Source organism: Neovison vison, chromosome 8 (genome assembly GCF_020171115.1).
Source record: "Neovison vison isolate M4711 chromosome 8, ASM_NN_V1, whole genome shotgun sequence".
In the NCBI taxonomy this organism is placed as follows: domain Eukaryota; kingdom Metazoa; phylum Chordata; class Mammalia; order Carnivora; family Mustelidae; genus Neogale; species Neogale vison.
The window spans coordinates 57739117-57765829 of record NC_058098.1 but is presented as its reverse complement, the minus strand read 5'-3'; the positions used below and the strand labels follow the sequence as shown (position 1 = coordinate 57765829).

The 26713-nt window shown below is 40.0% G+C and overlaps 1 protein-coding gene across 1 annotated transcript in view; it reads left to right on the top strand.

The window, feature by feature from the left end:
* Window positions 1–26713, top strand: part of AFF3 (AF4/FMR2 family member 3) — a 536398-nt gene that overhangs the window by 68287 nt on the left and 441398 nt on the right. The window contains exons 2-5 of the mRNA XM_044263667.1: window positions 20689–20763; window positions 23062–23182; window positions 24215–24527; window positions 24678–25063. Of these exons, the coding sequence (XP_044119602.1) occupies window positions 20689–20763; window positions 23062–23182; window positions 24215–24527; window positions 24678–25063 (895 nt within the window). The remainder of the gene's footprint in view (window positions 1–20688; window positions 20764–23061; window positions 23183–24214; window positions 24528–24677; window positions 25064–26713) is intronic.

Sequence of the window (26713 nt, the reverse complement as noted above, 5' to 3'; positions counted from 1 at the left end):
ACTATTACTCTTTTCTTATATGTTTTACATCTTTTCTCAGTTTATCTTTAGTCTTTTGAAGATAAATTTGTGGGAATTTTATGATGTCTAGAAGCATATAGTTTCTACATGATCAAATCCATATTTTTTTTCCATTTTATTTCATTCCTTTAATGATTAGGAATGCCAGCCCCTTCTTAGATCACATAAATATTTATATTTTCTTTTTGTTGTTTTATTGTTGCTTCATTTTATTTTATTTTTTAAAGATTTTGTTTATTTGAGATGGAGAAAAAGAGAGAGAGGGAGCTGGTGGGGAGGGGAGCAGAAGGAGAGGGACAGGCAGACTCTGCGTTGAAGGCGGAGCATGACAGAGGGTTTGATCTCATGACCCTGAGATCATGACCTGAGCTGAAAGCAAGAGCTGGATGCCTAACTGACTGAGCTACCCAGGTGCCCCTATTGTTGCTTCAATTTTAAAACAGCTATTCTTCAAACTGTTAGAATTTATTTGTAAATATGTTATGAGTAGGATCAAACATTTTCTTTTCCAAATACTGTACTTATTATCCTAAAACCCAAAAGTGGATCTGTAGTGATATGTTAGGTTTTTAGAAAGCTAGTAAGATAATGATGGCCTAGGACACTATGTGGGACAACCCTAGAATTATTAAATAGAAGAAATTGAATGTAGCAGGTGGACTGCAGGCACTTTAAACCTATGGCATTTTGAGGATGGTGGTACCATCCATCTTAATGGGGAATTCATGGTGGGAGAGATCATCTGCAGGAAAGAGTTTGATAAATTTTCTTCAGTACTTATTTTTCAGAGCCCTAGCACACACGTTTAATTTTAATTAGAACCATATCGTTGCCGTCTTTCAGTGGATGGAACATCTTTGCGAGCCAAGATGTAGATTAAGTGGTCTAAGGGACAGAAGGGAAATCTGGACTTTTGAAAGCTGTGTTCCTGGAATGTTCTTCATTGCTACCACCCCCTTTCCAAGAATACTTCTTTACTTACAACTTACCTTTGTAACATACTTTATATGTAACAGATGAGATTCATACCTATTCATTCCCTTAGTTCTCACAATAACCCAGTGTAGGAGGTAGGTGTGTATTACTATGTTCTTGTTCTTAGAGATTTGGAAACTTATACCAAAAGACATTAGGTGCCTAAGGTCACACAAAGAAAATATGTTTTCCTGTTCTTTCATTGAATAAATATTTATCAAGGGCCCATGGTTTGTTGGGCATTGTTAGGTACTGAGGACACATAGAAGGGAAGGTTCTTGTTCTTAATCGAAACAAGGAAGAATCAGACCCTTTCCTTGGTCAGATTTCACTTTTTAGAGCCAAGACTTGGTGTTTGGCAATACCCAATCATTAAAATAAAAGATGATTCATATGAGGCAATTAATGTGGGTGACACTTCATACATGGTGAGCTTGAGTGGTCTGAATGGAATCGGGGAACTTGGGTGGTAGTAAGATCAATGTATTATGTTGCTGTCTACCATGGTATCCAATGTATACCTTCTTGAAACTCTTTATTGGTTCAAGATCAAAAGCTAGCTAATTTCTTGGTTCTTTGTTACGTAAAGTGTAACTCAGGGTCACTCCTGCTCTTCATTTAAAGAGAAATGTTTTCTTTGTTGGTATTCTGATACAAATGTGCCAACACTGTCATCCCTCTAGATAGTTTAGTGTTTGCAAAAAAAAAAGAAAAGAAAAGAAAAGAAAAATTGGATTTCTGTGGACTTTCATTGTAAGAGGAAAAGCTGGTTCTTCTAATGATTTTTTTTTTTGAATTTTGAATTGAAAAGAGCTTGTTATATTTGAAAACTAAAGATGGGAGTGAGTTTGTTCAACTGATTTTTGAGAGTTTAGTTTTAACTTCTGTATTTAATTCCTTTTTTTTGCATGTAAGTCTATATATGTGTATTAATTCTATTGTTACATATGTATATTAGTATGTAATGCCATTTTATATTTCCATTTCATCTTACATTATTACTCATTATTCTTTTATGTGCTCCAATAAAGTCATTTTTTCTTTATGTGTTTTCTGATTGACAAGTTGAATAAAGAAATTGATTTTCTTTGGTGTAAAACTAAGTATTGAGTCACACAGGAAAACCTTTGGAAAACAAATAGAGCAATCCTTTTGTCAATGCTAATATTTCAGTTTTTCAAGCTACTTGCAATGACTAGAGTGATAACCGATCTTAGAACAAGCATTTGATATTGATTTGCCAGTCTAGAGTAACAAGTTACTGCTTCATTTCTTATCAAGAATTAAATCGAAATAATCCTGTGCCCTCTATGATATGTATCTTGAGAGTTCTCTTGCATGATTTATGTGCTGCAGTGTAGCAGGGATAAATGTCGAAGAATCATATGACTTTAGATAAAGGTTTTATATTATTGCTACATAATTTTATTATACAGTAAATCTTAATTTGATATACACAAAAAGCTGTTGCAGAGATTCTTAAAAAGTTGAGGGGCACATTGTATTATAAGAATTTGCATCTTTTTTTTTTTTATTAATCCTGATGAATTCTTAGCCCATAAGGCTTTTATTGCCCAATAAAAATCCCAAATGGGAAATACTGATTTGCTTGCAAAACATAGACCTTTTTGTAAATCAGAATTGATTATCATTCAAAGCTGATATTAGGAATAAAAACTCTGTATTGTTTCCTCTTCTCAAAATTAAAATACGAGGTTATAATTAGGTACTCTCTGTTTCATATAAAAGTCAGATAGTATTTTTTTTTTTTTTGCATATTTTAAATTTATTTCCAGGATTTACCATCTGGTAAATGGTTTGAGTTAATTTCAGAGAGTTGCAAATAACTCAGATGTTTCATACAGAAATAACAATTCATGTATCCCATATTTGTGTGTATGAGTCTATATGCAATAAGCTTGTTGTAGCTCAGATATTTAAAATAAATCCAGAGTTAATATTGGATCTTTTTCTTATAACTCCTCTTCCTACCCCAAGGCCATAATATTTTTAGCATTTTTTAAAATTTTTTTATAATGTAGGTCTGTTTCTTGCTTATGCTACACATTTGTAATGTGTCAATGGGAGTGGGGACTTTTTGTGATGGCAGCCCCATTCAGGCACCCAAGTGAAGGAAAAACTACATCTTTATGCTTCCATATTTGGCAAGGGAGGAGATGTGGCTGTGACATATGTGAGGGTATGCATATCTGTTCCTAAGTGAACTCCCAGTAGTTGTGTGTGGAATTGGCAAGCTGGTTCTAAATTATGTATGATAAATACAAAGGGTCAAGAGGCTCGGGTCATGATCCCAGGGTCCTGGGATCGAGTCCCACATCGGGCTTCTTGCTCGGTGGGGAGCCTGCTTCTCCCTCTGCCTCTGCCTGCCTCTTTGTCTGCCTGTGCCCGCTCGCTTTCTCTCCCTCTGTCTCTGACAAATAAATAAATAAAATCTTAAAAAAAAAAAAAAAAAAAAGAATACCAAGAGATACTCTTGAAAAAGAATAAGGTTGTAGGACTTACTTTCCTGGATATCAAGACTTTATTATAAAGCTGTAGTAATTAATCCATATAGTGTTGGCACAGGGATAGGCCAATAGACAAATGGAATTGAAAAAGCAGTCCAGGAACAGAACCACACCTATATGGAGACCTGATTTATGGCAAAAGTTGGCACTGCATAGCAATGGGAAAATAATGGTCTTTTCAACTAATAGAGCTGGGTCATTTGGCTTGCCATGTGGAAAAAAATGAAACTAATCACTATATCACATCAAAATCAGTTTCAGGTGGTTTCTGCCCCCACCCCCCCGAATGGACATTGGTTTCAGGCATAGTATGAAGTAGTGGTCAATTTTAATTCATTGAGTTGATTAAATCACTGATAGAACATAGATCGTTAACAAGTTTAATAGAATATTGCCAAGATCTCAGAAATCTCTCCTGGGCATCTTTCCAATCATTATTCTTTTCCTTTTTTTCCCCCAGAGATAACCATTGTCCTGAATTCTAATACTGAAGTTTATGGTTACTTGTTTTGTATATCATACAAATGGAATTATATAGTAGATATTCTTCTTTGTATTGCTTCTTTCACTCACTATTGTGTTTGTGAGATTTACTTATGTTATTGGATATAGTTATAATTCTTAAAAAATACGGAGTTATGTTTCTCCTGCCTGGAGGTGGAGTAGCTATATAAATTATTTGGATTTATTTGTTTATTTAGTGTGGACTCATAGGTATTTCTTTTTTACTTTGGATTATATTCCAATACTATTTTAGTTATTTTCTTGTCCAAATTTGCTCCAGCAATGGAAGCTTTTCCAGTTGGCTTCCAGATTTCTTTGACATTTGCCTGTCGGTGGTGGTGGTGGTCTTTTTGGTGCTGCAAGTTTGTTCAGATATAGCTTGTATTTTTTTTGTGTCGGTCCTAAAGTCAGACATTTCCTCAAGAAGCTCTGGTTCCTTTCAGTGTAGAATGATTTCGGAAACCAAGATTTGGAGACTTGCTCATTGCCCCTGAGGTGTTGATGTTTCTTAGGTCCACTGACAGAACAAGAACAAGGACATATATGGGTATATCCTAACCTGTGTATATAAATACATATCTATAAATATTTTTGTATTTATCCACCTGCATATATATTAAGTAGACCAGAAGTTGAGGCTGATGTCTCCAGCTCTAACCCATTATCACATGGATTGCATAGATCCTTCCAGCTTCCTCCCCTTTCTTATGTAAAGAAGATTCCAAGGTTTTTTGGCCAGTTGGAAGAATGGTGTTGCTATTTACTAAGATGAAGACTACTTGGGAGCAAAATTGTGGTGAACTTCTAGAATACTGTTACTCTACTGTTGAGTGACATGAATTAAAGAAATAATACTTTATCATAAATATTAATAAAATATGTGTATTTATAATTGTGAAATAATTTTTTAATTAAATTATTTATTTATTTGACAGAGAGAGAGAGAGATCACAAGTAGGCAGAGAGGCAGGGAGAGAGAGGAGGAAGTAGGCTCTCTGCTCAGCAGAGGCCCAATGCGGGCCTCGATACCAGGACCCTGAGATCATGCCCTGAGCCGAAGGCAGAGGCCCCAACCCACTGAGCCATCCAGGCGCCCGTGAAATAATTTTTTAATTCAGATTCCTACTTTCTTTATTCTTAAATTATAGTAAAATGCATGCAACATAAAATTTACCATTTTAATCATTTTAAAAAATATTTTATTTATTTGACAGAGAGATCACAAGTAGGCAGAGAGGCAGGTTGGGGAGGGGGGGAAGCAGGCTCCCCGCTGAGCAGAGAGCCTGATGTGGGGCTCCATCCCAGGACCCTGAGATCATGACCCGAGCCGAAGGCAGAGGCTTAACCCACTGAGCCACCCAGGCACCCTGTTTTAATCATTTTTAAGTGCACAGTTCAGTAGTGTTAAATGCAGCAAATCTCCAGAACTTTTGTCATCTTGCAAAACTGAAACTCTCTGTTCATTAAACAGTTTGCCATTTGCCCCTCCCCCAGCCTTTGGCAACCACCTTCCACTTCTGTCTCTGAATTTGACTGCTCTGAGTACTTCATGCAAGTGGAATCATACAGTATCTGTCTCTATATGATTGGCTCATTCGCTTAGCATAATATCCTCAAGGTCCAACCATGTTGTATATATTAGTTTGCTAGGATTATAGAACAAAATACCACACACTGGTGGCTTACACAGCAGAAATTTATTTTCTCACAAGGTTGGATTTCCAGGATCAAAATGTTAGCAGGTTGGTTTGTTTTGAAGCCAGCTTGCAGATGGCTTCTGTCTTTCCACCTCTTCACCTGGTCTTTTCTCTGTGCATGGGCATCCTCGTTGTCTCCCTGGTGAGTCCAAATTTCCTTTTCTTGGAAGGACACCAGTCAGATTGAATTTGGACCCACGCTAATGACTCATCATAACTGAATCACTTCTTTAGAGGCCCTGCTTCCGTATACAGTCACATTCTGAGGTCCTGGGGCTTAGGGCTTCAGTGCAGGAATTTAGGTGGGACTCAGTTTAGCCATAAGATTGTAGTATATGTCAAGTGTCAGAAGTTCCTTATGAGGCTGAATACTTTTCCAGCATATGTGTAGACCACATTTCATTTATCCATTCGTTGCTTCCACCTTTGGGATATTAAGAATAATGTGGCTCTAAACATGGACGTACAGATAGCTCTCTGAGACCTTGCTTTCAATTCTTCTGGGCATATGCCAGAAGTAGGATTCTTAAGTCCTATTGTGATCCTGTTTTTATCCTTTTGAGGAACTGTCATACTGTTTTCTAATACAGCTGCCTCATTTTACATTCCCACCGAAGATTGCACAGGGCTCCAGTGTCTCTGCATCCTCGTCAACACTTGTTATTTTCTGTGTCTTAGAGCTGCCACCCTCATGTGTACAAAGTGTGTGAAGAATCAAACACACCAAATAAAAACAAAGGAAAAAGAAAGTTTTATTTCTTCTATTTCTCAGGAATAGCCGGCATTAACATCTTGGTATTCTTTTAGATTTCATATATATATATATATATATATATATATATATATATATATATATATATGAATATATATCTGAATATATATGAATATATATCTGAATATATATGAATATATATATATATCTGTATATGCACATACAAATATACTTTTGTATAATTTTAGCAAACTTTGATCATTTGCTTATGTAATTTTTATCCTGTTTTTTTTCCTTTAACATTACGAATATTTCCTATGTCATTAGGTATAATTGAAATACATGAGTTTTAATGGCTATAGTAAGTAATGATTTAATAATTTTCTGATTATTGCACATCAGGTTGCTCCTGGTTTCCTCTCTTGTATACAGTTCTCCAGTGAAATTTAATCTGCATAAATCTCTGCATTTCTGACAATTTCCCTGAATAGATTTCTAGGAGGAGATTAGCAAGGTAAAAGATTCTGAATTTTTAAAGGTTCTGAATATGAATTGTAAAGTACAGAACTGTTTCAGGAACTTGGTTCTGATCTAGGCTCCCTCCAGCCACATGGGAGACACCACTATCATCCAACACTTAACGGGACTGAATATAAATTTTCCAGCTCACTTAAAATTTTTTTTCTAATTGGTTAGGTAAAAATCGTTTCACTTTGATTTGCTTTGCATTTCTTTTTTAGTGAAGATGTGCCGTTGTTACATATTTAGTATTTTCTTCCTCTTGTGAATTTAATGTGCCTGATAAAATAATGACATGGATAGAAAATGGCACATTGAATTTGCAGAATTATCAGTATTTTCCTAGTATAAGAATAGTATAAGAAGATGCTATCAGTCATAACCTTTAATGTTTAAGAATGTATAATATGCCTAGTATTAAGAGATGATGTTGCATTTATTAATGGTAATTTACTTGTTTTTTTTTTTTTTAAGGTGCTAAAGACACATTAGCACCTTTTTTTTTTTTTTAAGATTTTATTTTATTTATTTGAGAGAGAGAGACAGTGAGAGAGAGCATGAGCGAGGAGAAGGTCAGAGGGAGAAGCAGACTCCCCATGGAGCTGGGAGCCTGATGTGGGACTCGATCCCGGGACTCCAGGATCACGCCCTGAGCCGGAGGCAGTCGTTTAACCAACTGCGCCACCCAGGCGTCCCTAATTTACTTGTTTTATAAGCTGTAAATACTAGACAACTTTTTAAAATATAAATATTTGAAGCAGAGGAAATGCATATTATAATCTGAAGAACAATTCATTTTTATCTAAAATTCCAACATTATTACTTACTTACTTGAAAAATAATTAATACAGTAAATACTGTTTCGCAAACAGCAAACAAAATTAGACTAGATAAGAGCTAAGGAGACAGTCTGACACAAAAACCAGAGAAAATACTGATGAAATTATAGCGGGGAGAGGGATTTGGAAGCAGATAGTGCAGATGAGGGAGTAGAATGGACAATTAACTAATTTGTAGCCAGGGGAGCAGAATTTGGAGTTCCTGGAGGGCTTTGGCAATTCAGTAAGCCCTTTCTAAGTTAAATTATTATCCTCCTATAAATTGAAAGTCTCAGATGTCTCTACCCAGGTTTGTTGTATTGAGGTTCTGTATCTCTTTGGAAAAGCAGACAAGTTGCGTTCATAAAGAGATGTTTCCAGAACTGGTAGGATATGACCTGGTGTCTTCTGAGATATTCCTGGGAATTATGCAGATTATTTGTCTGAAACCCAGATTGTATCAGTGTAGATGCAATTAGATGCTAGCAGGATGAATACAGTGATTTTTTTTGTTTGTTTGGCATGCTTAAGTACAGGGGAATTACTGACAGATTCAGAAAGTCTTTGATCAAAGTGGGGTTTGGTTGAATTAAAGACTACAGGTTAGGTTTGTGGGGAGATCAGTTCATCCTTGGGAAGTGAGGGAGGAGGAGAATGGAGCCCAGCTGGTTGGGAGAGCCAGGATCCCGGTAGAGTATCGCATATAAACCTGTGCTCTATTTACTAATCGTTGCCTTAATTGTATGTTTTGCATGTTTATAGATACTTTGGAAGGGAGAAACAAATTAAAACTTAACACTGTCAATATTTTTAAAATATGCTTTGTATTAAAAAAGTAATGTGCTTGTAAAACATCTAAGCTAGACAGAAGAATATAAATTCCTTCCTACCCCCTGCCACTTCATTGTTCACTTCAGAGATAAGTATTTTAAGATTTTCAAATGTCTGTTAAAGCACACATGTTACTTTACATAAAAGAGATTTTATCATCTATGCTGTTCTACAGCTTATTCTTTCTGCTTAATATGCATGTCTTGGATATTTTCCCATGTCTGTACATTTAGACCCCCTCCATCCAATGGCTACATAGTCTCCCATTGTATGAAAAACAAGGATTTGTTAACTAGTCTCCTAAGAATGATATTTAATTAATTTGAAATTTTTGTTTTACAGTTTAAATAATGCTGCAGTGACATCTTAAATATGAATGGTGTATTACTAAATATGAAATCCTCAGGTCAAATTCAGTATTTAATGACAGCCTGAGATGGATAAGGAGTGGTATTTCTTTCTGCATAGTGGGTATTTTAATCACCTCTGTTCAGTCATTAATAATCTTTTACCTCGGAAGAGCACTTTAATGAAAGCAGTTTCATGACTTCATTTGCTGCTTAGAACCAGTGATCAGTGTACGGATTGGTTTTATTGACCCTGTTAAGCCATGCAGTGGTTCCTGACTTGTCTATAGCTGGACCTTACCTGGATCTCCTCATTCTTGGCCCAATATTAATATCTTTGATAGTAGTGGAGGGTCCTTGTGATGGGCTCGGTGGTAGGAAATTTCTACTTATTCAGTGGGATGCTAGCATTGCTTCCCTTTTCTGTCATTCCAAGTTGACTTTGAATCATTAGCTTTTTATTAAGAAAACTTTAAGTTCAGTGATTTTCAGGTAGATTTCCCACTGAGATATTATAGTATCTTCTTGTATTCTTGATATTCTTGATATTACAGTATTAATACATGTAGCCTTTTAATTCCAAAGGGACAATATGACATTTCCATGTCTCTTTATGCCAGTTGTTTAAAGAATTATTTGGTAAAACCTGCTTTATCAACTCCTTGAGGCTGCTGCTTTCAGAATGTATCTGAAAGGCCTTTCTTTGTGTGTCATAGCATATACTTTACTGTCCTGAGAAGACCAGGTAAATCTACTCACTGTATTGCTTATCCTTACTGGTTATTCAGTGAAAGGAATGGTTAAGTGAAAACAAACACTGGCAATTCAGCCCTCCATCCCTTCACTCAACAAATGGTAACTGAGTGCCTATTGTAAGCCAGGTATTGTCCTCTGCTAATTCAGAGAGATATGGATGCTATAGTCTAGGGGAGGGAGACCCTTGGGCACTCTGAAAGCTGGGCAATCAAGATGCAAGCCCACAGAATGGAATCATCCTGCTAACTCATCTGAAGGTTAATTGATTCTGAATTGCCAGATATCAAAGATGAGAAGAGAAGTCACATGTTTCTTCTCCTGTCTCTTCCTCAAGTATGTGCCACTAACTGCCCACCCTTGTTCTGAGCACAGCATTTTGAGAAAGAAGAACCTTCTTCCTAGACTTTCTTCACGTAAATTTAATGCCACAGAGTTGCCTATATTGCCTGTGACATTGGATTTACTCTGTTGTGTATGGTAGTATATTAGACACATTCAAAGAGACAGAAAGAGTAAGGAGTGAGGGAGGAGAGGAAAGGAAAAGGGGAGGAGGGCTATTTTAAGCTAACATGAAGCAGGGACGCCTGGGTGGCTCAGTCAGTTGGTCTGCCTTTGGCTCAGGTCATAATCTGGGTCCTAGGATCAAGCCCCACATTGGGCTCCCTGCTCAGCAGGGAGTATGCGTCTCCCTCTCTGCCCTGCTCATGCTCTCTTTGGCTATCTCTGTCTCTCTCTCAAATAAATAAATAAAAATATTTTTAAAAAAGATAACATGATACAGATATGTTGGCAGAGTATGTATGAGTGTCCTCTTTACATTTCTTAAAGAACTGTGATAATTACCATCATGTGCATGCAGCCCCATAATATATAATATTCCTTATGTTCTAGGGATCTAATAAAATATTTTTATGATAGATTACATGTCTAATTAAAATTGGGAACTTGTGAATGATACATCAGCCATAGGAAGACCCCCTTGGTTTCCTGACACTGTGTTATACGGATACTTAGAATTAATCATCTTTACTGTCACTAGCACCTAATGAATTATAGAACTATAGAGTTCAAATAATTCATAATTTTTGACGTCTTCCTCTAACTTAAGCTTAATCGACTGTAGAGCTTTCAGCATGGTAAGTTAGAGAAATGTCCTCAAGAATGGGTATTTTTTCATGTCTAGCTGACATTTTGTATATAGTAAGTGTTAATTAATTTTTTTTGAATAGAAATATACTTTTAAACACTTGAATTGTTTTTATTTTTTTTAATTTTATTTATTTATTTATTTGAGAGATAGACAGTGAGAGAGAGCATGAGCAAGGAGAAGGTCAGAGAGCGAAGCAGACTCCCCATGGAGCTGGGAGCCTGATGTGGGACTCGATCCCGGGACTCCGGGATCATGACCTGAGCCGAAGGCAGTCGTCCAACCAACTGAGCCACCCAGGCGTCCCTTGAATTGTTTTTAATATCCAGAACTTCTGTGGAACTTAGAATTTTAATTCCAACAGTTACTGTTTAGGCAACTCATTTAAATTTTCTAAGCCTCATTTCTCCATTGAAGACAGGCATTTATCTGTAAAATGAACAGAAGAATGTTTATGGCACACAGATTTTGTTTCATTTTTATATTTGCATGTTCATTTATTAAAATTCTGTGTTTTTCATAAATAAAGGCTACATAACAGTTTGTTGAGAGAGATAATAAAATAACAAACTTTCTTTACAAACTTTCCAGCACCAAAACAGTTGCTCAGTATTACTATTAATATGATTCCCATTGTTATACTCTACAACCACAAAGAACATTTTAAGTCCCAGGCTTTGAATGGATTTTTATTCTGTTTGTTCAAATTGTGGTATGTATATAGGCTAAATTTTGAAAAGGAATGAGAAGAAATTTAAAAAATCATTTGCCATGTATTTTTATTTATTTATTTATTTGATAGACAGACAGAGATCACAAGTAGGCAGAGAGGCAGGCAGAGAGAGAGAGGGGAAGCAAGCTCCCCGCCGAGCAGAGAGCCTGATGTGGGGCTCGATCCCAGGACCCTGAGATCATGACCTGAGCTGAAGGCAGAGGCTTAAACCACTGAGCCACCCTGGCGCCCTTGCCATGTATTTTTAAAGTACTTGGAATATTATTTTCAGTGCCACCTCTGTGCCAGGCAGTGTTCTAGGTGCTGGAAATACAGTTTTACAGAAAGTAGATACAGGTTCTCTTCTGGGGTGCTAACCATTCAATGGAGGTTTCAGATTTATGTAAGAAATGTGATTGGAGGGAGAGTGTAGGATTCCATGTAGGACATAGGTCACGACTTGGGTCTGTTGAGGATGCCAGGGAAAGTTTTCATGAGGGAAGCATCACTAAATTGAGACTTTCAGGATTAGGAGGAGATAGGCAGGTGGAGAGCATACCCCTGGACTCAAAGAGAGGCCATAGTGTAGAGACTGAGGGAGATTTGAGCTGCCATTGGAAAGATAAGCAGCGACCAGGTCCTGCAGGGTCATGGATTCTGGATTTGGATTCTGTCCAAGGGAAGGTGGAGCATTACAGTGACATGATCAAAGTGCTATTTTAGGAAACACCCCTTCACTGGGGAAAAGCAAATGGCAGGAAGAACAACTGGGTGGTCCTACAGGAGGCCCTGTAAAGGACTAGGAGAGAGCCACTGGTGGACTGGACTGAGGAGGTAGCAGGGGAGAAGGAGACAGACAGTTGAACAAGTTTGAGTGATATTGATAGGATGAGGGGTTGATGGGATGCCATTGTTTCTGACCCAAGCAACTGTGTGGGTAATGGTGCCACCCACCCACATAGGCAAGAGACTGAAGGCAGATGCTGGGCTCAGGGAGTGGCAATAAGCTGTGTAGAGTTGCTGGGCTCTGTGTACTATGGGAAACATAACTTGAAAAGATCAGGTGGATAGTTTGATAATTGCATCTGGAGATGAGAAGAGAGATTTGGGTAAATCTTGGAGCCTTGCATATCACTAAGGTAAAAATGGCACCTGAGGCAAGGAATGAATGACATCACCAGGAAGACTGTCACATGAGAAGAGACCAGGCTTAGGCAACAAGGTCTTGCCCAGAACCCTGAGTGGCAACGGATTCTAAAGGAGTGGCATAAAAGTAGAGACAAGCATAGCACACTCAGGAGTAGCCCAAAAGGCAGTCGGTGAATCACAAATATAGATTTCCATAGAGCCTAGGGAAGAAAGCTTCTTAAGAGGCAATGGTAGCTGTGTGGGAGTTTGGAGAGTGAAAAGTATCCATTGACTGCCTAGTGGGGAAGTTGTGACCTTGCTGTGAAGAGCAGAGCCAGATCACATGTGTTTAGGAAAACCAGGAATCAGAGAGAGACAGCAAGTGTAAGTGGCTCTGCAGAAAATGGTGGCTGATGGAGAGCAACAGCCAGAAGGGGGCAGAGGGTCAGGAAGGACTTGTTGTTTTCATTTTTAGAAGATAGGAGGGCCTTGAATGGGTTTATTAGCTGATGAAAGAAACCCAGTGGAGACCAAGATGGCGACTAAGTAGAGGAAAGTAGCATCTGTGGGAAAGTGGAGTTGGGGGCAATAGGCTTCAGAGTCCAAGTGGGAGAGTTAGCTTGGGGAGGAGAAAAGAAGCAGGGGTGGGGGTGCAGGATGTAAGGCCTGAGGTGGCAGGTGAGGTAAGAAAGGTTGGAGGATGGGAGCTGGGGAGCATCTGCCCACTGGCTTCTGTTTCCCTGTGACTGAGGACAGAGTCCAGGTCTCATACTCCAGACTTGCATTCCTGGTGACATAGAGCTCCATCCTCTCAGTGGTTCTGTGTTCTCCTGCAGACACTGAGGATTTAACATCATACCTTCCTCCTCCCTCCTCCCTTTACCCATCAAGACTTCTAGCTAAGCCGATAGACTGCCCTGTACGAAAATAGGTCATTCTCATCTTCAAAACAGGATCTCTTTCCCTCTCAGATTAATTAATAGGTCTATTATCGTAGCTGCCATTGTGTTTCCTACATGGAAGACCCTAATGGTTGGTCTGTCAGATTGCTTGGACATCAGAAGGTATTTGAGGACACACATATTCCTTTAATTCTCTCTTTCCTTAAAGTGGCTCTGTTTGCTTTCATTCTAGTTTGGGGTTAGTTCTGTACCCCCACAGGTAAATTAATTCAGTTCAGCAGATGGAAGTGGCTCAAGTTAATTCTTAACTCCTTTTCAGAAATCCCATTTCAACCAGGAACTGCATGTCATTAGTGGTTCTGGGAGGAAAAGAAGTTGAACAGTTGGATGCAGGGAGAACAGGAGCCATTCTTTAATGGCTGGTGTTTAGGGTCTTTAGGCTTTCTGTGTCCAGAAGCCTGACCCAACTGATAGCAGGAAGTTATATAAGAGGACTCTGCCACCCTCTGCCCTCTGGTGTAAGGCATCACATCCGTGACCCTAAGTGGCTACACAGGGATTGTACAGAAGGCATCATAGTTAAAACATAAGCATGCTATTTAATATGACTCCTCCTTGTATATGGCTTTACAATTCCTAGGGGTGGAAGTTTAGAAACTGATGCTATAAAATAAAAATGAAATTTAACTGAGCAGTTGGTAGAGGAAAAGTACTTTATTGGCTCTAACATGAAAGTCCTGGGAGTAAGCAACCTTCTAATAATGGACACTGTGATTGATGCCAGCTCTGTGCTGCTGTTGGCTAGAAGTGAGCTCTTTGAAATAGCATAGTAGGGGCTTTACAGGTGGGTCTCATTTGGTTAGGTTACTACTGCTTTTGTGAAGCTCTGCTGCATCTTTATATTCTAACAAGGAGAAGATGGCAAATCAGAGTAATTGCTTCATCCCAAGGCGCTTTTATATTGTAAAGGAAAAAGGTCATGTTAAGAAACTCGAATTAACTTCTCTGTTTATACTATGCAGAAAGCCTCTTTGAAAGCTGCTTGTCATACAACCTGGTGGTTTATTTATAATGGAACAATTCCATTAGAACCTGACACTTGTTCTCATGGCACCAAGACTTAAGATCCCTCAGGAAAAGCATTTAACCCTTGGAAATGCAAAGCTGTCATTTATCTGTCATCTCTCTAAAAACTCACTGGAGGGTATTTACAAGAGAGAGTTGGAGCAGTCATCATTTCCACTGAGTTAGAAATGGAGTTTTGATTCACTAAATGATCAGCAGAGAACTAATGAATGTCCAGCACCGTGTTGCAGAAGTATCTTTTCTTTGTTGGTGTGATTATGGTATTCCCTATTTTTTAAGGAATTCATTGTACAGAATTCTGGGACTGGAGTGTTAGTTAATTGCTAGTGCGGACTCATTTGAATTGCTGATCCCCGTTGTTTTTTTTATAAGTTTTAGAAGAATTCTTAGAGTTAACACTTATCAACCAAGGAGACTGAGCAGATCTTAGAAGAAAGAACTGAAATTGTCATGATCTGAAAATTAACACCCTTCTGCCTGACATTTACTAGCAAAAGATGGGGATACCATTTGTCAAAGCCTGCCAGTGAGCAGGTTCCCCAGGAAGCCAGAGGAGCAGAGTCTAAGAATTCAGTTTCTGATGACAGGCTGCCTGCCTTTGGACCCCAGCATTGTCGCTCACAGGCTGTGAGGCTTGCACAAGTTAGTTAACCTCAGAGCCTCTTATTTCTTTACTGGTAGAGGGGGATAACGTCTCTTGGGGTTTTGAAAACTACCCAGTGAAATAATGCACGTAAAGATCTTCACTCAGTGGCTGTGTATAGTAATAAAGGGTTGTTGGTATTAGCAAAATTTATTTTGGGCCTGATGGGCTCGGGACGATGTTATAGATGATTCCAAAATGTTATTTTTCTTTGGAATATTTGTGGGCTAAATTTGTCTGTGGGTGTTCATTATTTTGTGACTTTCTTCTGTTTCCTACTTTTACTGAAGCTGGGGTATAGGACAAGTGATTCTGGTATAAACCACCCCCAGTTCTTTTCCCATTCTTGTAGAACAGATCGGCAGTCCAGAGGCAGAGATCTGTAAATGCTCTCAAAGAGAATTTCAAGATGAAATTAAAATTGACATCACCTTTTTGATCAGAGACAAACAAGTAGGGTTGGACTGACCTTTCCAAGGTATCTGTGGTAGAAATAATATTGGGGGTCATACTTACAAAGCTGATGGCAAAGCCAGTGGTATAATGCTGTTGGGGGAAAACGGAGTAAAGAGGTGTGAGGATGGAATGACTTGACTCTACAAGAAAAGCCTAGTAAAAGTGAGCAGGCAGAGAGATGTTCTTCAGGATTTAAGGTTTATTTTATGCACTGTTGACCAGTCCTCATTCCTCAACAGATCTTTTTTTTTTTTTTAAGATTTTATTTATTTAATTGACAGACAGAGATCACAAGTAGGCAGAGAGGCAGGCAAAGAGAGAGGAGGAAGCAGACTCTTCGCAGAGCAGAGAGCCCGATGTGGGGCTCTATCCCAGGACGCTGGGATCATGACCTGAGCTAAAGGCAGAGGCTTAACCCACTGAACCACCCAGGCGCCCCTCCTCAACAGATCTTTAACGACCAGCCTCACCACTGTTCTCACCAGCACCACCACCACGCCCCCACTAACACTCCTACCACCACCATCGCTCCCATGACCACCACCCCCATGACCATCATTACCAGCCCCCCCAACATCCCAACCCCTCTTACTGTCACCACTCCCACTACCCCCTTCATCCCCTCCCACACCCCCGTCATCACCACCATTACCTCCATCACCCCCCACCCCTTCCCTCCTTCCTCATTACCACCCCTACCACCATCACCCTCCCTGCACCCTACCCCTCACCCTCAGCACCAGCACCATGTCCACAACCATTCAGGGCATTGAAGGACTCCGGTTGGGGGATCCTTGTTTCTTTACCAAGCTGTGATTCCAACCCACCTTGTGTCTGTCTGACTTACTTCTTTTATCTGCTCACTCTCTGACCACCTTCCTGTCTTTCAGTCTCCCAGCTCTGTCTAAAGATTAAGAAAGGAATTCGTATACTTCAACAGTCTTGCTTTTCTCTGACTGAAGAAGGGATTACTGATGTTTTATCATTTGCTTTATAAATAAAGAGAGATGATAATTAGTTTGACTCATGAAGCAATTGTTATAATTTTGCAGTGTTTGATTAAGTTTCTTTAATTATACACAGTTGTTGATGTTGTTGCTCCAAAGAACAGGAAAGTTTCTGCGAAAGGTCTTCTCTCTACCTAGTGCTTTTTTTCCTGTTCGCCCCTGTGGCTGCCAGTGCACACTCCAGGGGCAGGTTAGCATTTTGTCCAAGGACTGTGAGTGCCTGAAAAGATTGTTTTCTCTGTGCTCAAGGTGTTCAAGGCCCGTCTTGATGCAAACTGTAAAGAAAGGGATAGGGTGTCCTTTATTCCTCCCTGCCACCACCCTTCATTTATTTACTCCAAATCAAACCTGCTCTACGAAGGGATCAGCTAAACTTATTTAGGGTAAGGAAGCAATAAAGGGTAGCAGTGGAGCAAACCAAACAAATGATACTTTAAGTGTGGAATTCCAGCTGGTTAAAGACCTGGGCTGGTGTGGGGAGGGCAGAGGTCACCTCCTTCAACTACTCTCAAAGGCCACTTAATAGTAATTTGCGTGTCTTGTACTTTTAAGTCCTTCTTCCCTCCACTGTCCTCTACCTGCCCTTCTTCAAGACCCAGCTCAAATGAAGTCTTTTGCAGGGAGCGCTCTGGATTCCCTGTGCTCCTTTCTACAGTGCCCCAACCACATGCTGTCAACATGCTCTTTTAGAATGGGCCCCTTCCCTCTTTCACTGTCTCCTGAACCACAGCTTCTCAGCAGAAGAAAAGGCTGCTCACAGCCCTCATTGTCTCTCCTGTCTCAACATCTTGGCTTTCAGGAAATCATTGTGGACTGAAGTGAATTGTATTTCTGCTGTATGAAGGGGAGAATAGTTTTTAGCCATGGAGAACATGGTAACTTTCTCCAAAAGATCGGTAAGAGTTGGTTCTCTCTCTCTTCCCTGAACTGGCTTGTTTTCCAGACCTCAACTCTGGAGAGTAGATGCCAGTAGGTAGGATAGTTCTGTGTGTGTGTGCGCGCGTGTGCATTGTGTGTTTAAAGAAGAACACACTTAGTTCTAGTTAAGGGGTGCAATTAGCTATATATACCCTTGGCTGAAAGCTTCCTCCATGGGAAATGCAGTTTGTTGGCAGCTAATGTTCAGATGTAAACAGGCCGCACATGGATGAGTGCTGGAGGGCAGGTGGAAGGTAGCCCCTCTTGGCCAGCCAGGCCTTCTGGGTCAAACCTAGGCTCCGTTGAGCGGGCAGTTCCACCATCTCCAGCACCTGTCCCCCACAGTAGGGCTGTGTAGGACAGTGAACGGAAGAAGGACTTAAAAGTACAAGACACGCAAATTACTATATGGGCAGAGACAAGAACAGGCTGAGGGATGGGTAGGATTTGATGAAAATGGTGTTACTAGCAGCCCTAGCTGGCTTATTACTTCAGACTCTGTAATTTTTAAAGCCATTCATCTGTGCTGTAGTCCACTTTTCTGTATTAGGAGGATATCCTTTTATCTTGTGGACTGTGGAAAGAAATTGATTTTTGTCTTTTGTTTTTTGGGGACTGTAAACAATTTTAACAACCCAGACTTTATTCTAGAATTCTCCTTTTAGAGCTTTCTGAATGCAAAGTAGCTTCCCTATGTCTCATTTGTCCTGTTTTGCTTTTGAGAGGCTCACATTTACTGTTTATTGATGGTGTGGGCTTGTAGACATCAGGGTTTTAGGAAGTGTGCCCATTTCTCACTCCTGGGTCGCTCCTCTTCCATGGGTTGGCACTGCTGTCCCTTCTACATGATGACTTCTTTTTGACATTGTTTTGGTGATCGAACTCTTACTGTAAGTTCCTTGATCTTTAAAAAAGTTAGCCCTGGGGGCACCTGGGTGGCTCAGTGGGTTAAAGCCTCTGCCTTCAGCTCAGGTCATGATCCCAGGGTCCTGGGATCGAGCCCCACATCGGGCTCTCTGCTCAGCAGGGAGCCTGTTTCCTCCTCTCTCTCTCTGCCTGCCTCTCTGCCTACTTGCGATCTCTGTCTATCAAATAAATAAATAAATAAAATCTTTTAAAAAAAAGGTAGCCCTGCAGTGATACCCACCATCTTCATCTTTCTCCAAGGGACATTGTAAGGATAATTAAGGGACCTATGTATAAAATGTTTTGAGCTCAGTGGAAGGAGAAACCATCTGACTCAAAAGTTTTACTATTATTTAGTCTCATACTGTTACCATGTGATCAAGAATACATTAATTGGAAATGGTGATAATTTCATGTTTGGAATTCTATTCCTACCTAATCAGCATAATTAGCTTTGGCCTGAACCCTACCCTTACCTCATTTTATAGATTAAAAACAAATAAAAGGAAATGATCCGAACTGTTTTTACTACATTTTTCATTGGCTTTTTTTTTTTAATTCTAAAAATATATAAGTCTTTTAAAGGGAGTTGATTAAAAAGGTTCATTTCCTGGGAATGTTATGCATCTGCAATAAATAATAAATAATATTGTAGCAGTTGGCTGCCTCCACTTTCATACAAAATAAATAAATACATTTGGTGACATACATTTGAGGAGTGTGATTCTTATAATTTTCACGGAAATAAGGAATAACTTTACAGATGATAGAGATTTTACCATCTGCTAGTAACAACAACAAAAATAACACAGCTCATACGACGAGGCTCTTACTGAGTCTAACATATATATTGGCATGCCAGGAATTTTCTACTACTTTAGTCAACCATCTCCAGGGAAGCTGACCTGACTTTCAGCCTTTGTTTCTAAAGCAAATGGCATGGTCTTTACATTACTTGATGGCAGAGAAGGGAAGAGGACTGAGTTTTAATGGTGAGAGATCAAGAGAAAGGCACTCTCTGGAATTGTAAGTATCTGCACAGATTTCACTGGTAATTAGTGGAATGGTGACTCATTGTCAAGAAGATACTGTCTTTATGTGTTAAAACATTTAGTGTTGGTAGAAAAGATAAGAGTTTCAGATGCTTAGAGAAAGATAGCAGGTGGCAAGTCCAGACTTTCTCTACAATGACATTTGTTTTAAGCAGATGACATTATAGTTTCCAAGGCCTGATGTGACAGGTGGGAGTTGTGGTTCTAGTGGAGGAGAGGGAGTCAGGTGGGTCACCATCAGCAAGAGTTAAATGCTCAGTGAAGGCGACAGAGTTGCCTTCCAAGGAAGGAAAAGAGAGACCAAAGGGAAGGCATTGAAGAAGTACTGGCTCTCTCTTTGGGTTTCCTTTGCTCTATTCTGGAGAAGGTGGGGATGGTTGTCATTTTTGGTCTTTCTGGTTTCATCTGGTGGCATGGAGGGTACTGCAGGCAGGCACAAGCATCATGGCAGTCCCATAAAAGATGACCAGTGCAGTTCTATTAGCAGGCTATATGTGGGTGGTCCTGGGGGTGTTCAGTCCTTCTTAGTATGAGAAGCTATAGTCTGGGTGTGAGGCAGAGCCTCGTTGGAGAGCTTTAGCAGCAGGGGTGTGTATCTTGGAGTGCTTTTGGTTACCTTTTAGTGGATTGGGGAATGAGGCAGATTTAACTAAAGAAGAGCAGCTTTCCTCTCACCTCCAGCTTCCCCATATTTTGAAGTGATTCTTACTGTAACCCTGACCTTGAAAATGTAGCAAGTCTGATAGCTGCCTAATTGATGATGGCTTTTAGTCTAATGCTAAACATCTTCACCACGGGGGGAAGTAGATAGAGTTTATGAATTTGTTTTCATTGCTAAACTCTACATGGTTCCTCCTTTTTTGGTTACACCTCCTATTCGGACTTTGTTTGGACCCTGATGTCCTATGTCTTTCCCCTTGGCCTTTGGCAGAAGGGCTGACGAGCTCATCATGCATGTTCAGATACCAAGGGCTGATCAGGTTAAAGTGTTTCCCCTTCTTGTGGTGTCTACATTTCTTTCAGGGGTGAAGACATCTTAAACCAGAGGAATGACTCTCTAGTTGTGGAATTTCAGTCATCAGCCAGCAGATGCAGGAGGTACTATTTTGGGCATGGGGACCTCTCAGAAGCCCTGCAATCATCCTTAATGACCACCTGCCTGCTCCATGTCACATAAGGCCACTTCACGCATCACACCAGTCTTGTGTGTATGGTTGGTTTGACTTGCCCAAGGACAGCGAGCATGTTTGTGGAAATCTCTGTGCATGGAGTTCTGCACACTAGATGCTTCCCAGATGTCCGCATGTGTCGGAGAGGGGGAAGAAAGGCAGTGCATGCAATGCAAGCTTATTTTTCTGACTGCAGATGCTGGTATTGGCCCCAAAGGGAGCAAGTTCATACTAAAACTCAAATCCACTTCTTGGTTAAAGCTCACTTCATGCCCATCCACAGCATGAATTGTGTGTCATCAGAGCGGTCTCCATTTGAAATCCATGGAATGTTCATGAAAGATCTGGGGTTTCATACTGCAAATGTCCACAAGCAGGCCAGGACCGTTTTAGCCTCTTCATTTAGCCTCTTCTTTGAACTGGAAGACGGTTCTGGGAATAAGACTGTCATTTTCATTTTCTGCCTCCCTTCTGCCAGTCGCCATCACCATAGCCACCCAGAGAATTCGTAGTGATGGCGATGTTGGAGCTGTGAGCCTCTCAGTTGGTAAGGCTGTGGCTGCAGCCTCCGTTTATGTCAAGGTCACGGGTTGGATTCCCCAATCTAATAACTTTGGGTAATGTACTAAAGATGAATTAAAATGCTAATAGGTGACATGTTCTGGGTATTTTAACATTGCCTAATCTTAAATTTAAATGAAATGCCTTAGGTGTTCTCACAGCCTTGCTGGAAGTGCATTTAGCATTGCCCCTTAGCGAGTTTAAAGTATATTCTGTCCACCCGGACAGAGCTAGAAGGATAAGCAGTATTTGTTTTATGATCATTTTATTTGTGTCCTCTACAGCTACATGACACGATATCCTCTCTTGTACTCGAGACAGCAATTTAGCTAAAACAAAACAAGATGAAACAGAATCTCACTCTTTTCATATGTTTCGGTGAACCCACAGCTCCTTTCATTACTAACAACATTTAAAAGCAATACATTGGAGTTTGGGCACCTATAGCTCTTCCAAAGCCATTTTGTAGATTACCTTCATGTTTAAACCTTACAATGCCATTTAACATCCCTGTTTTATAATGAAGACACTGGGGTGCAGAGAGATGGTGTGGCTTTTCCATCATCATGTTGCTGGTATGGGAGAATCACAGTCAGTAGGCAGCTGTCCTACCTTTCAGCTCAGGTGTGTCTATACAGTAGACCAGGTGGGAGCTCAAAGCAAAACAAGGTCACTTAAACCAAATGCTTCTGCTAGGAAATGAAGACAATGCTCATTCTAAGGGACATGTCAGTTCTCCACTGAAGCCAGATTTCTTTATCTACTGAGCTGAAAAAACAAGTGTATTTCCTTCCTTCAGTAAACGGGTCACTTCCTTATTATTAGTTGAATTAGCCCTTTTATTTTCTCCTTATGAGGGGGAAGGAACATTATTTCTCTCTTAGTCCTCCCAGTTATCTGGTGTCTGGTCACTTCATAATTGTATTTTGGGAGAATAGATATTAATTTTCTTTAACAAAAAGGCTGAGATCCTTGATGACACACCATAATTCAATTTCCATTCTCTCCCTGCGTTGCCTGCACCCCTTCCTCCTGGCACATTTTTCATAGTTAGGAGGAGTGATAGTGTCAAATATATCAGAAGGAAGAATTGATTCAGTAGTAGTTTGACGACTTGACTGATTAACAGAGATCAGAAGAAGGCTCATAACTGTGAAAACCATTGCAGCATGGAGTTTTAACAGCTCTTTAGGGAGCTAGTTAATGAAAGAATCACTACAGAAACAGCCATGCAAAAGAAAAAAAGAAAGAAAGAAAGACAAGAACAGGAGCATTCCCATATAACACTCAGAGGCTTTGTCATAAGGGGAAAATATGCTCATAATTTCTATTTACACTTTGCTGTAATTACCGTCTGCCTTAAGATTACTTTCAGTCTTCTCCTGTCAAAGTTGCTTAGATATTTCCTGTCTTACATATCAGGCAAAGTGGTCTAGTACTGGTTGGAACTTGCCCTAAGGGCTTTTTTTTTTTCTCCTGAAGAATGTAATTATCAGACACCCAAGCTCCTACTGCTTGATTATACTGGCTCGAATCTGATCCTTGTTCTCCCTATCACGGCCATTCGTCCATGACCCAGACTTCTGTGCTCAGGTGAATGTTCCACTGAGCTTTAGCCTTTAACTTTTTCCTGTGTGGTTGTTCTCTTTTCTTTCTCCTGATGCAGTGTTTATGAACCAGACAGAAATGTGTTGCGGAGGAAAGAACGAGAAAGAAGAAATCAGGAAACTCAGCAAGATGATGGCACGTTTAATTCGAGTTACTCCCTCTTCAGTGAACCTTACAAGGTAGATGGTTTTCAGTTGTTCATCTTCTCCCTCACTTGCACCTCTCCCCCTGTGACGGCAGTCTCTCCTGGAAGAGTCGACCAACCAAACTTCAGTTGCTTTTCTGCCTGTTCAGCTCAGGAAGGCAGCTTAGCCACTCAGAATGAGGTCTTCTCCCACAAATCTTGGCATCCAGTTCACATGACTTGACTGCCTGTTCCTTCAGTAAAATGTAGCTTTTGCTTAATAATGAGAGCTGCTTGCTGTGATTTTTATCCATAGTATAGACTTCATTTCTGCATTGATTTTCAAAGCCAATGCCACTTGTAATTTTTTTTTTTAATCTACGCTATTACGCTATTAGGAAATAAAAAGAGGTTGGGTAACCTATTTGCCACACATGGGTCATGCTGCAGTCAGGCTACCTGATGGGGTAATGAGAAAAAAACTAATGGATTGTTTCTCACTTACACCAAAGGCCAGAGATACAAGCTGTCTCCCAAAGCAAAAGGCCTGAGATTTCACTGAGGCCTGCACAGAACCTTGGGTAGTTTAGGCAGGTGGCTCCTTGCACATCAAGCCCTGTGTGCATTTTAAGTTGTATGCTGACTTCTTCTGCCTATCCCTCTGGGTTTCTGGCAAGAATCATTGTATATTTAGAAATTGTCAGCAGAACAATTTGAGCCAAATTTGAGTTTTCAAGAAAAGCTTCCAAAGGGACTATAAAAAAAGAGAAGAAACCCCAATCCTGGAAAGCCTCAATCCCAACAGTTTTGCAAAGCTGCGGTGGTTGTTTCCCTAATTTCCGTAGCGGCATCACACCACCGCAGGTAGGTTCCCTTTTGATGCAGTCTGAGGCTCTTAACGGCTTCCTGGTCCTGATGCGATGCAGTGTGGACAGACTTCAGAGATGGCGACTTTGATTTCATCTCCCAGCTCTCATTCTGAATGTGACAGTCCTGACTCTGTGAGCCATCAAGGCACCTCCCCGTGGTCTCCTGTGTTTCTCTTCTCTCTAACAACAGGGTGCTTGTTGTGTTTTTCTTTCTCCAGACGAACAAGGGGGATGAGCTCTCCAACAGGATCCAGAATACTTTAGGCAATTACGATGAAATGAAAGACTTTTTAACTGATAGATCTAATCAGAGTCATCTCGTGGGTGTTCCCAAACCTGGGGTTCCTCAGGCTCCTGTGAACAAGATCGATGAACATTTTGTTGCAGATTCAAGAGCCCAGACCCAGCCCTCATCTGTCTGTAGCACAGCTTCTTCCACACCAGCAGCTGTCCCCACGCAGCAGAGTAAGAGGGGCACTATGGGCTGGCAGAAGGCTGGGCACCCGCCATCGGATGGCCAACAGAGAGCAAGTAAGCACGGACACAGATTGCTTGATTTGAACAGATCTGCTAACCCAAAGAACCATAATAAAAAACCTAACCAGTCTGTGTCGAGCCCCTCATCCTCATCTTCCTCTTCTTCTTCCTCTTCTTCTTCCTCTTCTTCTTCTTCCAACTCAGCACAACAAGGCTCTCTCAGGACCTTGCTTGGAGATGGTGTTGGCAGACAGCAGTCACGAGCCAAACAAGTGTGCAATGTAGAGGTGGGTCTTCAGACCCAGGAAAGGCCACCTGCTATGGCAGCCAAGCACAGCAGCAGCGGACACTGTGTTCAGAACTTTCCTCCATCCCTGGCTTCAAAACCCAGTCTGGTCCAGCAAAAACCCACTGCATATGTCCGGCCGATGGACGGCCAAGATCAGGCTCCTGATGAGTCTCCAAAACTTAAATCATCCACAGAAACCAGTGTGCACTGCACGTCGTACAGGGGAGTCCCAGCCACCAAGCCAGAGTCCGCCAGAGCCAAGACCAAGCTTTCCAAGTTCAGCATCCCCAAACAAGGAGAGGTGAGTCTCTTGTCAATGCCAACTACATCCATCTGAGTAGTTCTCAGTGATGACTCGGCAGTTATAAATCCAGTGCCCATGTTTCTTAATTTTCAGTGTGTGAACGACTTCATGTGGTAGGATTTGTAGCCATTGCTAAAGGAGGTTATACACATAAATAATGATTTCTTAAAATATCAAATTGATTATCACCATTTTTTTTTTAAGTTCCAACATATTTGGTTATGTGTCTGTGTTCATCTGGGAATGAATTTCCTTCAATACAGTTCAAGGGATTTTGTGTGTGTGTGTGTGTGTGTGTGTGTGTTTGAATGGGTCAGTGTCGACATGGATATTATATATTAAGAGTAGAAGTATTGTAAAAAAGAGGTTAATTTTTATGTAAAAGAGTTCAGAAGTTTAACATTTTTGTCAGTTTTGAAATGTTCCAAGACATAAAGGAAACCTTATAATGATTTTTAAAGTAATTGTTAAATGACTCAGTATTGAATATGGTGAATAGTCAAATGTATCAGATGTCTCATCCATATTGTAATACCTAAAATTCAGGTTAATTGATGTTAATCAAATAAGGACTCGCCTTGTCCTGTGAAAATAATCTTAGGTTATATGAAGAGAGTGAAATCTTTTAGTTCAGATTCTTGCATCTTAAATTTAATCTGAAGTGTTTATTTATTGCATTACAAAATGTGTAGACTGGATGTGTGGAATATGAGAACTCAAAAAGGCAAATCACATAATCACAGAGGAAGCAAAGAGTCTAGTATACTTGAACAGTAAATCTGGATGGAAAATGAAGTCTTGTTTTAGAGAAGCACATTTCCTCCTATATTCCAAATTGATGGCACTTGTCAAGAGCATATGAAAAAGCATACATGCACATTTTTTGTTTGTTTGTTTTGCTGTGATGTGGTATACTAACCAACATAAAATGTGAATTCTAGAGCATTGGACTTAGGAACCATTCAGTTTCTTTTTCCTTTTTGACATACTTGGTTTTAAAGATGGAATAACACTGTGGCTAGCATATTCTTTGTATCTTAATTTGGTTTAATGACCAAATAAAAACACAAATGACTTGATGTTTCTTGTTGGAGTCTGACAAGGCTGAACTTAATAATTTATGAGCTGAGCTCTCACCTCAGAAAGCATTGTGCACCAATTGGGAGATCAACATATTGCCCTTAGAGAAGATGTATTTTTTTTAATTCTGAGATGTTTACACAGGTTCTAATGAGGAAATTAAGTGACATGTACATCAGTAACTCCTTTTGATCATTCATTTATGATGGATCCCATAAAGTATTCCTAGGAATTAATAGAAGCAGCATATAACTTCTGCTAGCATTTATGGTTTGAAAAGCTTGTGGGAAACGCGTATTAATATCCCCTTATAAAACTGAATTTATCAGGCCCTTTGATTTGTGTTATCATCATCAAATGACCTGGCAAATAAAACATGGCTTATCCTTGAACAGAGGTGGCTGTAACTACCAGGAATCCATTATGATTGTAATCCCAATTGATTCCTTGTTAAAATGATTTTTACGTGCCAGAGAAACTTCAAATTTATTAGGTAGTAATTCATTTATTTACTTTATAACCCAATGAGTTGATAAAGCCCTGCTTAAAAGCCAGTTTTTGATAACC